Genomic DNA, 17875 nt, shown 5'->3' on the forward strand with positions numbered 1-17875 from the left:
CTTATAACCTTGCCCTTTGGCCTCCAATAGCAGGGTGAGGTTATTTCTCTACATTTACACTTAACATTAGCACACTTCTAAATTTTTTCTAATCTAACAGATTAGTATGTCATTGTTTTATAATGAATGTCCTTGTTTACTAGTGAGGACAGCATGTTATCAACTATGAGGATTTTAAAATGGGCAATAGGGCTTCCCTGGTGGTGCAGTGGTTGAGAGTCTGCCTGCCGATGCAGGGGACACGGGTTCGTGCCCCAGTCCGGGAGGATCCCACATGCCATGGAGCAGCTGGGCCCGTGAGCCAAGGCCGCGGAGCCTGCGCGTCTGGAGCCTGTGCTCCGCAACGGGAGAGGCCACAACAGTGAGAGGCCCGCGTTCTGCAAAAAAAAAAAAGGCAATAAAACAAATGAACTGCCCGCTTGTGTCCATTGCCCATTTTTCTGTTAGGTTGTTCATCTAATTATTGAATTATAGATTTTCCTTTAATACTCTTGATATTTATTTTTTGATATCTGCTGCAGATATTTCTCCCACTTTCTAATTTGCCCCAGTTTTATTTATGTTGGCTTTTGCCACATAAATGTTTAAAATGTTGGTGTACCAACATCAAATTTATCAATATATTCCTTTTATGCCTTTGGATTTTTGTGACTCATTCAGTCTGACCTGCCAGTTTCCTAAGACTTACCACCTATATTGTCTTTTAATGGTTTTGTTTTTTAATGGTTTTTGCTGTTTTTATTTAATTGAAGAACATTTAACATGAGATCTACCCTCTCAACAAATATTTAAGTGTACAATATTATTAAATATAGGCACAACATTGTACGTCTCTTCCATCTTGCACGATGGAAGCTTTATACCCATTGAAGAGCAACTCCACATTTCCCCCTGCCTCCAAGCCCCTGGACACCACCATTCTACTCTGTTTCTATGAGTTTGACTGTTTTAGATGCCTCATATAAATGGAATCATGCACTATTTGTCCTTATGTGACCAACTTATTTCATCAGCATAATGTCCTCCAGGTTCATCCATGTTGTTGCATATGGCAGGATTTCCTTTAAAAAGAGGCTGAATAATGTTCCATTAAATGTATACACCACATTTTCTTTACCCATTCATCCATCAGTGGGCATTTAAGTTGTTTCCATATCTTGGCTATGGTGAATAATGCTGCATTTTCTAATGATTTTATAGCTTGATTTTTGCATTTAATTCTTTAATGAAACTGGATTTTGTGTTTGTGTGAATAGCGTGAGGAAGAAATTTAACTTTTATCTCAGAAATAGCTAATAATCTCAGTGTTATTTATTAAGTATTCTATACTGTCATCACCATTTTAAAATACCACATTTTCATGTATTATTTCCATATATACATAGGTCCATTTAGAGAAAATGTTGTATAATAAATTTATCATTTCCTGAAAACATGGGTTTCTGAAATGCCAGAGCTCTTTGACCTGTGGCCTACAAGGACATAGAGTATCATTTTCACTTTGCTGAGCTGAAACACAGCCTTCAAAATTGAATGCTTAGGGAACTCTATCATCATTTTGCCTTTCACTGTTCCATTACATTCACAGGGTTACTTATTTCATCTTTTCCAAACACCTATCAAGTTCAGTAACTTATTGGTAGGCTATTAATCAAGTCTGACCACAAGCATGTGTAATGGAAACTCATGTACACAGACAGGAAAACCAGAAGCTCATAGTTGCTCACTTGACTTTCTTCTTCTTCACTGTGGGCTCCAATAACCAGTGTGCTCCCAGCTTTAACCTGGCCTTATCTCACTCTTAGATCTCACTGTTTCCCTCTCTTATTTGATCTATTCCAAATAACTGGAAAATCCCTAATGGTTAGAAGAAAGTCTAGCTGGGGACTCCCCTGGCAGTCCAGTGGTTAAGACTACGGGCTCCCACTTCAGGGGGCACAGGTTCAATCCCTGGTCAGAAAACTGAGATACTGCATGCTGCACAGCTCAGCCAAAAATTTTTAAAAATATGGAGAAGAAGAAGAAAGTCTAGTTGAACAGAGGAAGACAAAAGGGACAATGTGAGAAAATCCATTTCACTGAATGATGAAACTAAACTGAGAGGGCCGTCTTGCCCTGAGCTCCTTGGGAATCCATGTGAACTGAAGGTCTACTGATTTTGATCATGTTATGTTTTGCTTTCAATTTTAAGGTTTAATACTTATACAGTAAATTATTTGACCAAAAAAAGTTATATAAATGTTAATGAGGTTATATCTGGCAAACAAGTTTTGTTTTGTTTTGTTTTTTTTGCGGTATGCGGGCCTCTCACTGTTGTGGCCTCTCCCGTTGTGGAGCACAGGCTCCAGACGCGCAGGCTCAGAGGCCATGGCACACGGGCCTAGCCGCTCCACGGCATGTGGGATCTTCCCGGACTGGGGCACGAACCCGTGTCCCCTGCATCGGCAGGCAGACTCTCAACCACTGCGCCACCAGGGAAGCCCTTGTTTTGTTTTTCTAAATGATCAGATGGTATATGGGACTTCACATTACGATTTCTTTTCTTTTCTTTTTTTTTTTTACTTTAGGCCATTGGTCTCATCATGAGTAAAAGAAGTGAGCGATTTTTATTTTGACTTGTAATTTCAAATTCCAATAATTCGCACCTCCTGTGCCTTACACCTTTCATTCGCATCTGCTAGTCAGCCTTCTCAGTTACTTTCTTGTAGGTTATTACATAATTATAAAAAGAAAGTTCACATGAAGTCTAGCAAAAGAAAAAAAAATCAATTTCCTAGGCTTGTTATCCTTCTTATCCTCCCCTTCAGGTCTTGAGACAGCTGGCCCTAGGGTCATGAGGATAAATGACACGAGAGAGCTGTTTCCTCCAATAAAAGGTCTCCCAGAATCTCGAGTCAACAGAAAGGTGACTCACCTCCTCAGCTTTTCTGCTAGCTGCAGCTGCCTGCTCTCCAGGTCCTCCATGCTTTCCTGGTTCAGCTTTACCTCACCCTCCAGTTTGCACTTTCCTTTTCACAGTTCATTCTCTCTTTGCTCTCCTGCTCAAGGGCACCCTCAAGCTGACAGAAGGAGGCATTATTGAGCCCAATAAATAGGTAAAGTTTATACTTTACTAGATGTATTCATTAACCACTTACCTTCTGGAAAAAGAAAGAAAAATACAAGCAGAGTCTGTAAATGATGCCCAGTTATGTAGATATTTTAAAATAAATATTGTACCCATCAATAGGACAACAAAAGAATCTAGAAATCACGGTGATGAAGGAAAACTTTAGAGATTAAGGAATATGTGTTCTAGCCTACAGGAGAAGCCAATAATAAATGCCTAGTGAGCCCTTGTTTGATTGCTTTCCAGTGATGGGAAGCTCACTTCTTCACATGGCAGCTCATTTCATGGGTGGATAAGTCCACTTACTCAGGAGTGCGTCTTCATAAGAAGCCAAAGTAGTCTCTGTAAATTCGTCCCACCGGTCTAATCTCTGCTCCCTGGAGCAGCACCAAGCAAATCTGTCTCCAATGATCATTCACGAATATTAGGCAGCTGTCCTGAATCTTCCAACTCAGTATCACTGACCCTTACAAACGCATCTCACATGGCATGATTTCCACACCCTCCTTTACCACCTTGGTACCCTCTATGGTCCATAACATTGTGTCATATTCTGGTACCGCGAACAAGGTGATCAGAACATTCAAGTTCTGTCTGGAGTAGTGTTGCCAACCATGATGTTGAGGATAGCTTAGCGGGAGGCTAAATAACAGTTACAATATGGCTAGTTTTCAGTGATATATTTACTTTGCCACAATAGAAGCTATTTCCTGTGACCAGCAAAAGATATAAAATTCGAATAGGGGAGAAGGGAGAATTTCTGGAGGGTGTATGCAAAAACCTGAAAATAAATGAACTCTGGGAGAGAACAAGTATGTGAGAATGCATGTGTGACAGTGTGTGTGTGTGTGTTGTTTGCACACAACCAATAAATCCCCATATTGAGGCTTTGTGAGATACGTATCAGTGGAAATAGGAAGAGAAGTGAGACGACTAATAGGTAATAGAGGAAACTGATAGAAAGGCATGAGGAAAAAGAAACAGATGATAAAAAAAAAAAAACCTAACTACACTTGTCAGCAATTTTATAAAGGCTAAGCTTTGGGGACTAATAAAACAGTGAATGCACACACTGTCAGCTGGGAGGAAACAGGAAGAGTGATGACCCTAACCACTGAGACTCGTCTGAAGCCTCTTTATTTCACAAGATATTTGGAGACAGAACAGGGGCACCATCTCCAGAATCTTACAAGTGTTTTCCAATAGTGTTGGTAGAACACAGCTTGCGACTTACATATCTTTCTACTTTAACAAACCTCAGTACATGGCTGGAGACACAACAGGGCCTTAAAGCAATCGTTCAATACTAGTGTCAGATAAAGCACCAACATATCTGCGGGGCAGAACACCAGGTTCTGTGGGGAACAGTCAGTCAGAGTGATACCCCTTCTTGATTCATCTCAGTGTTCTCCCACTGCCCAGGGTTGTATGAAAGTTGCATATAAAAACAGACAGATTACATGCTGGGGCCTTTCTTTTACTGTAGTGGTTCACCTCTTATTTCTAAATAATGAGGGAAACGAACCATGCTACTAAGTTTTCCTGAAAATGTCAAGATAAATGAACTAAGTAAAAAGTGGAGGTTTGTACAGATGTAGACACACAGCTAACTAGCAAGACGTGTCACTACTGACCTCGTTCGCTGGCTGCTCTAGTGTCAGCTTGGTTTTGCTCAGGGTAAGGGTTTTCTCCTCTTCCGCGTGCAGGTCCTCCAGGGTCTGCTGGTGGGTCTCCTGCGCAGCCTTGGCTGCTCGCTGAAGTTTGCTGACATCCTCACTGAGAGACTCCACCTCCTCAGTCAGATGCTTAACCTGTGGGGAGAAGACGACAACAGTTCCATGAGAGCCACTTATGGAAGGCGGAGTATAAATGCTAAGGGCCATCTCCTCTCTTTTCTAGGACCAAAAATTTCATGAGGTATCCACTGTCATAAAGAACCAAATTTAGCCAAATTCCTGATGGGCTTTTTAAAACTCTAAATTCACTTTTTCTTTTACACACAGACACAAATGATCTGTTAGCTCTCCTGGTCGGGGAATGGGGTATTCTGGTTAATCAAATATTATCAGCATAGGGGCTTCCCTGGTGGCACAGTGGTTGAGAATCCGCCTGCCAATGCAGGGGACACGGGTTCGAGCCCTGGTCTGGGAAGATCCCACATGCCGCGGAGCAACTAGGCCCGTGAGCCAAACTACTGAGTCTGCACGTCTGGAGCCCGTGCTCCGCAACAAGAGAGGCCACGATAGTGAGAGGCCCGTGCAACGCGATGAAGAGTGGCCCCTGCTCGCCGCAACTAGAGAAAGCCCTCACACAGAAACGAAGACCCAACACAGCCAAAAATAAATAAATAAATTAATTAATTAAAAAAAAATATATATTATCAGCATAGGTCAGTGGATGGCCAGTATTCAGAGTGTCGTATTATTTGTATAACAAGAACACCACTAAAGGTAATTTAGCTTTCTTTAGAGTATTCGGGGCAATATTAATCTTGTGCCTCAAATCCTAAAAAAGTGGCAGTTAAAGAAGAGTTCCAGCTGATAAAATAGGCAAAAATGCAAGCCATTTATATCAGGTCCAAGTGCTTTTTATGAAAGGGAACTGATGTACAAGAGTTGCTATTTAATCATCTGCCAAAATTACAGTATTATTCTGGAGACTTTTTTTTTTATCAAAGGTTTGATACAGACCCCTCAGCTGACTTCAGTCTATACACAGATGCACAAGATAAAAACCTCAGATAAAAAGAACAAAACATTAAGGTCCTTAGCTGGAATTAAAATGACATTTCAAGGTCAAGCTCCAAATCAACGACAGAGGTGGGAATTCAGACGTGTCCCAAATCACCTTTCAATAAACTGCATCCTGTTCCCTCTCCTTCCAAAAAAGGATACTTAGAGGCCCAATGAAACCATTTTGCTCTTTCTATCAGATTTCAGATGCAATTAGATTGGAACAAATGAAAATGTTTCATTTGGGAGATTAAGTGGGGTTCCATAAATTCAAGTTGGAACTTTGAATTAGGATGGCACAGTTCACCAGATCCTTCATTTGATGCCAGTTCTGACTCCCAGTGCTGTAAAGTTGCGGACCACTGTGTTAATTAATATAAACAGAGCAGGTTTGGTCCTGGAGCCCGATTGGGAGTGTGGAATTCAGGCATCTAGGCCTTCCTGACATTATAGAAAAAGTACCTTGTACTCTGAAGCACGCTTCTTCTGTGACTTCGCCAATAGTGTTTCCAAGTCATCGATTTCTTCCTTCTTCGACTCGGAACATTCATCTTCGAGTCTCCGCCCACTGGCAGTCAGCTGGGAATTTACCTCCTCTTCTTCCTCCCCCCAGCCCCCCCACACAGACAGCTCCTGGACGCTGGCCTCCAGCTGGATCTCGGATTTAATCAGTGACTCGCACTGCTCTTCAGCATTTGCCAGGGTCTCTGCTCCCGCCATGATGAGGAGAAAATTGTTGCCAACAGCTGGAAGTAATTTATCAGCCAGGCGAAATGCTGCTTAACACACAGCAGAGAGATAATTGCCTGTCCTCTGCCCGGCACTTTTGCCTACCTTTCCTAAGCAGTTGAAATAATATTCTCAGTTCCCTGACCCTATGGTTGAGAAGTGGAGGGGTTGCTTGTGTTTGGAGGTGCTTTTGATCTTTCAGGCCATTCAGTAGATTAGATTACCTCTTCTAAAGCACTTAATAGAATCCTGGTGGGCTAAAGGAGCTAACGTGCCTCCAAAAATCAGTGGTGTGCTGATTAAATCACAGCTACTGGAAGCATCCCTGCAGGCATATAGTTTGAGGGCGGTACCTGCTCAGAATGTGGTCTTTTAAGAAAGTGGTGCTCCCTCAGACAATAGAATATTTATAATATTATTATAAGGACCTTGATGCACTTGTTTAATATATAAGCATCTTCTAATAAATACAGCTGGGCTGTATATTTTTTTATTCATAAGCTGAATTTACAATTCATGAGGTTCCTTGAATATCACTAACTAGACTTTACTATTATTTCCAACTAAAATATTTTTCTCGATGGTTCTGCCAGCAGTAAATTCCCCAAGTTATAACCATAGAGCGTGCAATCCTCCTTCCTCTTATTTTTTCAAACATACTGCTGCCAACTCTCACTGTGTGGCCCACTCTTTCTGTGTTATGGTCCAAGTCAAAAACGAAGGGGCCGATTGCTTTTTGCTACAAAAGCACCTTGTGTAACTTTGAACTCCTTTCATTTGTCTCCATTTAGAGGCTAAATAAAACCTCTTTTCTGTGAGCAAGTTCTTAATCACTGTAGGTCTCGTTGTGACATAACTTCACACATATCTCCATATTCCATCTTTAGACCTCATCCATCCTCTGCAATTTGGGCAATCTATTACCTAACTATTTGCTTGGCTTACGTTGTTTCATCTACTTAGATCAAGAGCAGAGAAGGGCAAAAATCCAGGCTATTGGATCCTGGCTAACTCTCAGCCTGTCTGCCCAAGAAATGGGGCTCAAAGAGGCACAGATGGGGGAGGTATAAAATAGTGAATCTCCAACATCATTGAAGACCCAAGAGAAAGGCTAAACTAAAAACAAACAAAAATGTTAAGACAAAAAGGATCCATGCAAATCAGAGAAGCTTCCAATGCTTGAGCAATACTGGGGACATTTGATCTTAGTTCATCCCAGGTTGACAGGCAGGATAGCTCTTTGCTCTCTTCCATTCAACACTTGTACAGGACCTGTCACCATCACCAAATGAAGCCAACAATCCAATCGACCGTCATCGATCCTCTCATTAAACATGATGGCAGGTTTGGGGCCAGCTGAGCAGTGCTGTGACGGTTTAACAGTAGGGACATCCTTTCCCCAGTGGCAGTTATTTTCTCATGTACTCGCAGTGTTAATTGAAATGGGTTCACTCAGTGCTGCTGGTAGTTTGAGTTAGTGAATAATTTGAAAAGAATCCTTGTTTCCTTGATTCCTACTGTATGGAGGTGTGTTTCTTAAAAATCAATGAGATAAAAAAAAATCAATGAGATAAAATATGTCATAGCCAGGTCAGCTTTTTAAATCAGTTACAATTTGAACTCATCTCAGCCTTCCAGGACTTGCCCTGCAATTGGCTTCATGTGTCTCCTATACTCCCCACAATGATCTTTTATCATGTATCCCAGACTTTTACCCACCTCTCCCTTCACAAGTTGGGTGTATTTCTATCTCCACATCAGCCCAGGTAGCACTGGCCACTCTTTTTGTTGAGAGGAAGAATGATGAAAACTAGGAGGCCAGGTCTCATCCAAGGCTCCCTGTGTCCTAAGCCAGACAAAATATGATATTAAAAACTGTGATTCTCACAATGTGGATCTTAATGTAGGCTTGGAGCGGGGCCTAGGAATCTGTATTTCTAACAAGCATCCCAGGTGAGGCTGATACACACTAAAGTTCTTGAACCACTGCTATATTAAATATGTATCAGAGGGCTTCCCTGGTGGCGCAGTGGTTGAGAGTCCGCCTGCCGATGCAGGGGACACAGGTTCGTGCCCCGGTCTGGGAAGATCCCACATGCCGCAGAGCGGCTAGGCCCGTGAGCCATGGCTGCTGAGCCTGCGCATCCAGAGCCTGTGCTCTGCAAGGGGAGAGGCCACAACAGTGAGAGGCCCGCCTACCGCAAAAAATAAAAAAATTAAAAAAATAAATAAATAAATAAATATGTATCAGAAATGTGGGTCTGAATGTAAACTCTCATGTAAAATATGGCCTACTGGAACACTGATGGGTAGCAGAGTCCCAAAAGAAATGAATAACTTGGGTCAGCCTAAAACTACTAAATTTTCTGTTTTCCATAAGTCCAAAAAGCAGGAAAAATACAATATATTTATATAATGTATTTGAACCCAGTATTATTTAACTTAGCACTGTGCTAAGTGGGGTGGAGAGTACAATAAAGGTGGATGAAATTTCATACCTGCCTTTGGGATGTAACAGTAGTCCTGGTAGCTAGAGAAGAGGAGTAAAAAAGGGAGTGAATAATGGCACATGGGCATCAGATTAGAGATGGAGGCTCAGATGCCAGGGCCAAGGGTCTGGATTCTATCATGCACATATTGCAGGATCTGAAGCTTGTTCATCAGGGAAGCAACATATTTGTTCAAGACAATGGTTCTCAATCCTGGCTGGATATCAGAATCACCCATACAGATGATTTGGACCCACACAAGACCCGCTTAGTCAAAGTATCTGAGAGTGGGGTCTAGGTACGTTTCTTTTTATTTGTTAATGCTTCACAAATAAGTTTGATGCAAAGTCAAGGTTGAAAACTGCTGTTCTAAGAACTCAACTGATTGTGATATTGACTTGGACTGGGAAAGGGCAAGTAGGGAGATCAAAATCAGGAAAACCAGTTAGGGGCATACTGCAATAATCCTGAAGATCTCAGTAAAGCTTTTCTCAGGACCTACTAAGATCCTATCTTTTGATTTGCTAATGGGTTATGTGCTAACTACAGAATTTGAATTAAGATCCAGAGCTTCCTGGCTCCCATGATAGATTTCCAACTGTTTATATAGTTAAAACCCATCTAAAAGTTTGTCCCTTTTTCAAAGACATACTGCCAATGAAATCACTTCACTATAAAACAGGGTGTCTCTCTAAGTGTTTCCATTGTCTGTGTTGGATGAAATTCTACAGTATTTGCAAAGCACGTGCCTCTATTTTTTCAAGTCAATACTGCCTGCAAAACAAGGGAATCTAATTAGAAACTTGATTTGAAGAAGAAATGGTGGGGCCAGTCACAGCCTGCAGCTGAAAAAGCAAGTCATTCTTTTCCTGGAGTAGGGAGACTTACTTGGCTTTCAGCTCCTCCCTCTGAGATTCTGATTTTGCCAAGGCTTTTTGCAGCTGCACACACTCTTCCTTCAGTCCAGCTATCTCCTTTCCCATTCCAGCAGATCTAACAAGAGGCTTGATCTTGAAAAAGAGCCTCATCCATGGCCAGCCCTTCACAGCCATGAAAGCTCTTACATTCCACTGGATCACAATAAGTGCATCCCTAAATCGAGGGGGAAAATAAATAAATAAAAGCAAGTTAACCTAGACTATAAAAGAGTTATTTTCCGGATTTCCCTGGTGTTGGGTGGTTAAGAATCTGCCTGCCAATTCAGGGGACACAGATTCGATCCCTGGTCCAGGAAGATCCCACATGCCACGAAGCAACTAAGCCTGTACACCACAACTACTGAGCCTGCGAGCCACGTGCTGCAACTATCGAACCCGTGTGCTGCAACTACTGAAGCCCATGTTCATAGAGTTCGTGCTCTGCAACAAGAGAAGCCATTGCAATGAGAAGCCCGTGCACTGTAATGAAGCGTAGCCCCCACTTGCTGTAACTACAGAAAGCCCACGCACAGCAACAAAGACCCAACGCAGCCAAAAATAAATAAAATTTTAAAAAATAAAAATAAAAAATTTAAAAATAAAAGAGTTATTTTCCAAATTAAGATCCTTAATAAGCACATCTTTTTAGGAGTCATTATAAATCCTCATTAGTCTTCAAAGCACTTCTACATCCAAGTTCTCATTTGATTCTATCAAAAATCCTTTGAGGGACTTCTGGGGCTAACAGTGTTGTGGACTATGTGTCCTGAAAATGTTTCCACTACAAACATCCTTTAAATGAGAGCTGACCCTTAAAGAGGGTAAGAAGTATAGAGGGAGCTAAAAAAAAACAGAGTGAAAAGTGAATGCTTGTACAGTCTGACCATCCTTACGGAAGGAGGAAGCCAGGCTTGGTATTGTAGGGTTTGTATTTTTATATCCTTGTGGATAAAGAGAAAGGCTGCGATTTTCAAAGAATTTTACCCTTAATGAAAAGGAGGATTTAAAAATTCACCTACTGGCACAGAGAGAAGTCAAAGAGAAGTACATCTGATTTGGTCTGGGCTCAGGGTGCAGAAAAAAGATCCTACGCTAAGAATTTTTTTTTTATACTATGAACCAGCACCACCGGAGTGTTTGAGATTTAAATTATACTACCTGATTAGTGCAGAAATACACAAGAAATTAGCATAATCATTTTTTTACACTGGTAATAAATACCCTTGGGCCCTTGGGGGAAAAATACAAAAGTGCACTGAAGAAAATACCCTAAAATCAAGCACTAGAGATTTTCTTAAAGTCCCCTTGAAGATGAGCTTATAGTTCAAAATTACAAAACACATATAGAAAAAAATTCAAACATAAGTGAGGGTGAGCACCCACAATAAAAAGTTTAGTTAAACCCCCAAGAATTTTAGATAATTGAATAATCTGGTGGAGATCATAAAATAATTCTTAAGAATTATTAAAGACAGGGCTTCCCTGGTGGCGCAGTGGTTGAGAGTCTGCCTGCTGATGCAGGGGACACGTGTTCGTGCCCTGGTATGGGAAGATCCCACATGCCGCGGAGCGGCTGGGCCCGTGAGCCATGGCTGCTGAGCCTGTGCATCCGGAGCCTGTGCTCCGCAATGGGAGAGGCCACAACAGTGAGAGGCCGGCATACAGCAAAAAAAAAAAAAAAAAAAAAAAAAAAAAGAATTATTAAAGACATAAAGGAAAGAACTGAAAAAAACAAGAAAGAAATGAGCCACTATGATAAAAGGGCAGACGGATTTGAAAGAGGACCATATAAAACGTCTAGTACTGAAAAGCATAGTCATTGAAATCAAATACTCAATGGGAGAATTAAGCAGCTGATTAGCCACACTGAAAAAAAATTGTGAATTAAGAAAAATAAACCCAAGCAAGTGGAAGGAAGGAAAGAATAAAGCTGAGATCAGAAACTAATGAACGATAAAACAAAAAAAAATATGAAAGAATTTTAAGGTGGGTTATTAAATAGTATAATTAAATAAACATCTGACATGAGTAAGCAAGAGAAAGAGAAGGCATAAATAAACAATACTAGGAGTGATAATACTCTAAAATAAAATAATCTATGATCATGCCCTAGAAACATAATTGTAGATATGATAGAGATTAAAAATTATAATCTAGCAAGTTGGAAGATTTAAAAGAAATGTAAAATTTCTCTTTTTAAAGAAATTAATCTAAACTGATTCAAGAAGAAAAAAATCTCAATAGGCCTATATCTATTAAATAAATTAAATCAAAATTGTAAAATCTGTCATGAAAGAAACACCAGATCTAGATGGTTTTATAGGCAAATTTTACCGAGCACTCAAAGACAGATAATCAAAATAAATTGTTTCATGTTTTGAAAAGAGAAAATATTGCCTAACTCTTTTATGAGGTTAAGATAACCTTGATTCAAAGTCAGATAACAGCAGAAGAAACAATTACAGGCCAAACTTATTCATGAATGTTGAGGCAAAAATACTATAATACTATAACCCACCCCACAATGTATGAAAAAGATCATATTTTATAAACAAAGTGGGTTTAACCTTTTTTAATCTATTAATTTAATTCAATACATTTATGGGTTAGATGCAAAAGAAGAATTTAACCCTTTCTTGGTAAACGTGCTTAACAAAATAAGATGGAACGAATGTCCTCTATAGAATAAATCATATCTACCAAAAAAATCTACATAAAACATGATATTAAGAGGAAAATGATATCTTTCCCCAAAGTCAGAAATATGACTAAGTTTGGCAAAAGTTTCGAAGTTGAAATACCACAAGTTGGTGAGAATATAGAGCCATAGGACTTTCATATACTTCTGGTAAAGAGTAAAACAGAAAGCATTTTGGCAACATCTCATAACGCTGGAGTTGTGTATAGCCTAAAACCTAAATAATTCATACCTTAGAGAAATGCCACTCGAAGTGTGGGCCTCGTACTATCAGCCAATGGACCAGCATTTTGAGTAACATTGCCCTCAAGAAACTCTTGCATATATGCAGGGGAAGACATTTACAAAAATGTCACTGCAGAACTGTTTGTAATAGCAAAAAATTATAAATAACTTAAGTTTACTTGAGCTGGGAAATGGATAAATAAATTGTGGTATATTCATATGATGGAATACTATACAATAGTTAAGATCAATAATCTAACCTTAGATTTACCAACATTAATAAATATAAAAGCTAGTACTGAATGTAAAGAACAAATTTTAAGATAATATACAGAGCACATTTATGGGAAGACTAAAAACATGCAAAATCATGTAACTTTTTAAGGACACCTGCATATCTCTACAAAACTTGGATCAAGGGAGAAATATGCAAGGGGCTTAAACTGAGTCTGTTAATTAATTTTTTAAAATATATTGTGAGTAACTACAGAAAAATGTTAAACTTTATGTGCTTTATATATGAAATATGAATGAAACAGAGGGATAAAAATGAATTCAGGATCTCAGGAGCTAGGAATAGGATCTGGGTCAAGGGAGAAATACACAAAGGGTTTCAACTTTTTAAATTATTTATTTTTAAGTTGTGAGATATTACAGAGAAAATGTTAGGAACTGATGTACTTTGATGATAGCTCCATGAGTATGCATTATAATATTTTCTGTACTTTTTGTATTTGATATATTTCATAATAATTCCTTTAAAGTCATTCTATGATTTAGAGAGAATGGATAGTAAAGACCTCATTTTAGAGATGAAGGAAGTGAACTTGAGAAATTAAGAGTCTTATCCAAGTTTACAAAACTGGTCATAGAAGGCATGTCTCCTGAACCCCAAACTCTCATAAATTCCCACACCACATTGGGCACTGTATGGAGGTCACAGAAGACTCTTAGGAGATGTCTCTCTAATATCCTTGACATCACCATGAAATAATATTTTTCTTCTTTGGGGAAAGAGAGGGAATTAACAGACTGTCAAGTAAGCAAATTATACCAAGACCTGTGGACCTCTCTCCAGAAGGTAAACTGTGCTATGGTAAAAAGTAAATACGACAACCACAGAATCCCTTGCTCATAATCCCTCTGTTTGGAGATTTTGTTAGCTTGCTTTCCATGATTCTATTAAAGGTTTTCTTCTATTAAACAAAACCTATGCCTCAGTGTCCAGAGGTGATGATAAATGTCCCTAGTGAACCTGCCTGAAATGAAGTAACAAAGTTATGGTTACATGTCACCAAGAGTAAGTTTCTGACCCAGGGGAGGCTGTAAAGTGATCAGAACACCTACCTACTTTGCAGCAAACTTCCCCACAGAGCTGGCTGTGAGATGCATGCAAACACTTCTAGGTCTGCTTCTGTTTTTTTTTTTTTTTTTTTTTTAATTCATGAATCTCTCCCTCATTGCATTTCACCTAAACCTTCACTGTTCTTTTTTTTTTTTTTTTTTTTTACTTGTTGACAGTTTGCTTTATTTATTTATTTATTTTTGGCTGTGTTGGGTCTTCGTTTCTGTGCGAGGGCTTTCTCTAGTTGTGGAGAGCGGGGGCCACTCTTCATCGCGGTGCGCGGGCCTCTCACTATCGCGGCCTCTCTTGTTGCGGAGCACAGGCTCCAGACGCGCAGGCTCAGTAATTTTGGCTCACGGGCCCAGTTGCTCCACGGCATGTGGGATCTTCCCAGACCGGGGCACGAACCTGCGTCCCCTACATCGGCAGGCAGACTCTCAACCACTGCGCCACCAGGGAAGCCCCCCTGCTTCTGTTTTGAATTATGAGTCACACTGCTCTCAGAGATCCAGATTTTGCCAATTATAAAGAATCCCTCCAAAGGGAAGACTGGAAGCAGCGCAAAAATATCTGAATTATGCTTATTCTTAGTTAGATAGGGTAATAGAAGCCCTTTGTGCTCTGTATGGTGTTCCATAATTTTAAAAATTTCAAGTCCCAGACTAAGCAGAGGTGGCAGAGCTCTTTACCCTGACCTACTGTAAGACAATGAGCTAAAGTCACATTGACTGAGGCACATTACTCTAGCAGTGGGGACGCAGGGTGGGGATATCATACCTCTCTCCCAGAATCCTCTGGAATTTGATTTGCATCAGTTTTCCCCGTACTCTGGCTTGGAACAATGTAAAGACTTTAGATAGTCTCTCATCTCTCATTGCTTTCAGTTGGCCCAAAGACGGCTTTTAAAAACACCTAAAAGAAATGTCAGATGTTAGTTCTACTCATAGTGGGCATTCAGTAAATGCCTGTTGAATGGCCCTATGAGCAATTGATGTATTTGTTCATCAGTTCTACTGCTTGTTAATATTTCTTAATGTGTAAAATGTAAATTCTAGAAAGTTTGGTTTTATAAACCTAAAGTTTGCCACACACACACACACACAAAAACGACTTTATTTAATCCTGTGGTTATATTGGTTCCTTAAGAACTTAGACTATCCTCCTCCTGATCTATTAGTAATGTCTAGGTTGTCTAGGGAACTTGGTTTACGTTTTAAGATAGGCCCAGGCAGGGGTCTGCACAGATTTTCTGTAAAGGGCCAGATAGTAAATACTTTTAGGCTTTACAGGCCACACACAGTCTCTGTACAACCTCCACTCCCACCCCCATCCCCCTCCTCCTCCACCTCCTCTCTTTCTTCTATTTCTTCTTCTTCCTCTTTAAAAATAACCCTTTAAAAATGTCAAACCATATTCAGCTAGGGGGGCCATATAAAAAATAGGCCATGGATATGACCCTTAGGCCATAATTGGCTGACCTCTGCTCTAGAGAAAGTCACTTTTGTCTTAGACAATAAAAAATACACATAAATATTTTTTCAAGAATCATTAGTAATGGCCAAGATGAGGTGAGTGAGGTACCTAAAGCACAAATTTTAAGGAAGCACTCACTTCCAGGGTTGTACAAGTCAGTACTTATACAACCTGAAGAGTGAGTGCTGCCTTAAATTTTGTGCCTTAGGAGGCTGTCTCAACTCATGCTAGTCCTGCCCTAGATGAGTAGTATACAGCAAAAATAACTAAACATACAAGGAAGCAAGGCACCAGGAGTGAAAATCAGCAGAAACAGACTCTCAGGTATTCAAAATGTGGGAGTTGAGTAATATTTTGTAATCATGTCCAACGGAGTTCTTTTTCTTAAGCTCTTCATCCCAGACCCTCTAAGTCTCCTTCAAATAATTTGACCTTTATATGGATGTCATTAGAAACAACCTGATATTGACTAATGGATAAAACCAAATCTGTTAGTCAGGAGTTTCCCAAAATATGTGGATCATGTTAAGATCTTCAAGATGAAGCAGAATTTAGTGAATCACATTTAAGGAAATTAACTTTGGATTAATTTTTTGGATGATAGGGTTGACCTTAACATTTTTAGACAGTCTTTCAGAATTAATTTCCTGAAAGTGTACTTGTGGATGAATCAGTTCACATGCAGACAAGCAGTTATCTCCAGTAAGTTGGTTCAATTTTGTCTAGCTCTGATGTGTATACACATTTTCTAGCACACTAAAGTTGATTCAGTACTTTATATCTTGGCACAAACTTGCTTAGATGAATAATTATAAAAATGTAAATGTAGTCAAGACTGAGGTTCAAAAAGCATTGAATTTTGAATTTTCTCTCTCAGATAATGCTGAAGTTTTCACTTTCAGCGGAGCTCTGTTTGTATTAGTTGTGGTCACAAGAGCTGTAGAATGCCTTATAATTGCACTGTCACGGGTATTTTAAGATACACAGACTTTCCTCCCACTCTTCTCCAAAAGCATTCTTTGTAGTTCTCTGGTTACCTTAGTGATTCCAAAGTGGTACTGTGTATGGTCTATCTCCAAGGAGCCAAGTAATTCTTCAGCTGCTTTTCTGCTGCTTACAAACTTGCTCTTTGGAAAAGCCCTTTGGTTCAGAATGTAGTACCTAATTTAAAATAAGTAAAGAATAAATCCTGAGGTTGGGGTGCAAATAAAGAAAAATCTGGACAAGTGAGACAAAAGGAGGTATATATAGACTTCCACCCCTCCTACCAATATGTTCAATTTCCCAAAACTCTTGGCAGTAATAATGAGGATACGAGCAATAATTCCTTACTTTGGAATAATAGTTTGTACTTTTCATAGTGCTGTAGAGACCACCTCACTTGATTCTCTGCTCAATTAGGGAGGGAGGGAGGGAGAGATTAGGAGAAAGAGAAAGAAAGAGGCAGGTTTAAGTACATCTCTATCATGCAGATAAGGAAACTGAAAAGCAGAGATGTTAAAGGTCTTTTCCAAGATTCCCTCACCCTAATGGTGAATTGGTGGAAAGCTAGAAATACACTTCTTAATTCTGACACAGGTATTCTTTCTACTCTACTCTACTTTGCTCACATTTGGGAAATAGAAAGCAAAGGTGCCTCTCCTGCCTTCTGCTGCACTCCCTGCTGGCTTCCTTCCTTTCACAGGATTGCTAGTAAAGCAACAGCCTGCTTGGATGGCAGCTACGATTAAGTACATACAACATTTCAGAGACTCAATTCAGCCTCCATATCGTTCTTCTCTATATATTTCTTCTATATGTGGGTCTATTATCCAGTAATAGAGATTTAAGGATATTACAGCTACATAGATGTTGGATTTAAGGGGAAATAATAATGGAACTCTGTCATCATTTATCTCACCACCACCAAAACACATCGATCTGTAGTCTGGAGGATATCAACCAAACAAACAATGCATGCCTAAACACTCAAAGAGAAGAAAACGAAATGGACTGCCCCAGGCTTCTTGGATCCTGGGATGTATGTTTACCTTTGTTTAAAATCAGCATACAGCAGTCAGTTTGGAAAACCTTCACTGCATATCCTGATCCCTTCCAAGACACCATTACAGTGCAGCTGCTGTAGAACCAAATAAGCATCCATTACACCTGAAGAAAA

At 39.8% G+C, this 17875-nt stretch overlaps 1 protein-coding gene across 1 annotated transcript in view; it reads right to left on the minus strand.

Moving 5' to 3' along the window:
* Window positions 1-17875, minus strand: part of MYH15 (myosin heavy chain 15) — a gene marked incomplete at both ends in the record, with an annotated part of 190996 nt that overhangs the window by 79607 nt on the left and 93514 nt on the right. The window contains 11 exon segments of the mRNA XM_081235333.1: window positions 2915-3002; window positions 3005-3059; window positions 4744-4920; window positions 6304-6548; window positions 9889-9943; window positions 9947-10151; window positions 15022-15135; window positions 15137-15156; window positions 16755-16878; window positions 17748-17773; window positions 17777-17865. Of these exon segments, the coding sequence (XP_081091459.1) occupies window positions 2915-3002; window positions 3005-3059; window positions 4744-4920; window positions 6304-6548; window positions 9889-9943; window positions 9947-10151; window positions 15022-15135; window positions 15137-15156; window positions 16755-16878; window positions 17748-17773; window positions 17777-17865 (1198 nt within the window).

This window comes from Mesoplodon bidens (genome assembly GCF_964165515.1).
Source record: "Mesoplodon bidens genome assembly, chromosome: 5".
Taxonomy (NCBI): Eukaryota; Metazoa; Chordata; class Mammalia; order Artiodactyla; family Ziphiidae; genus Mesoplodon; species Mesoplodon bidens.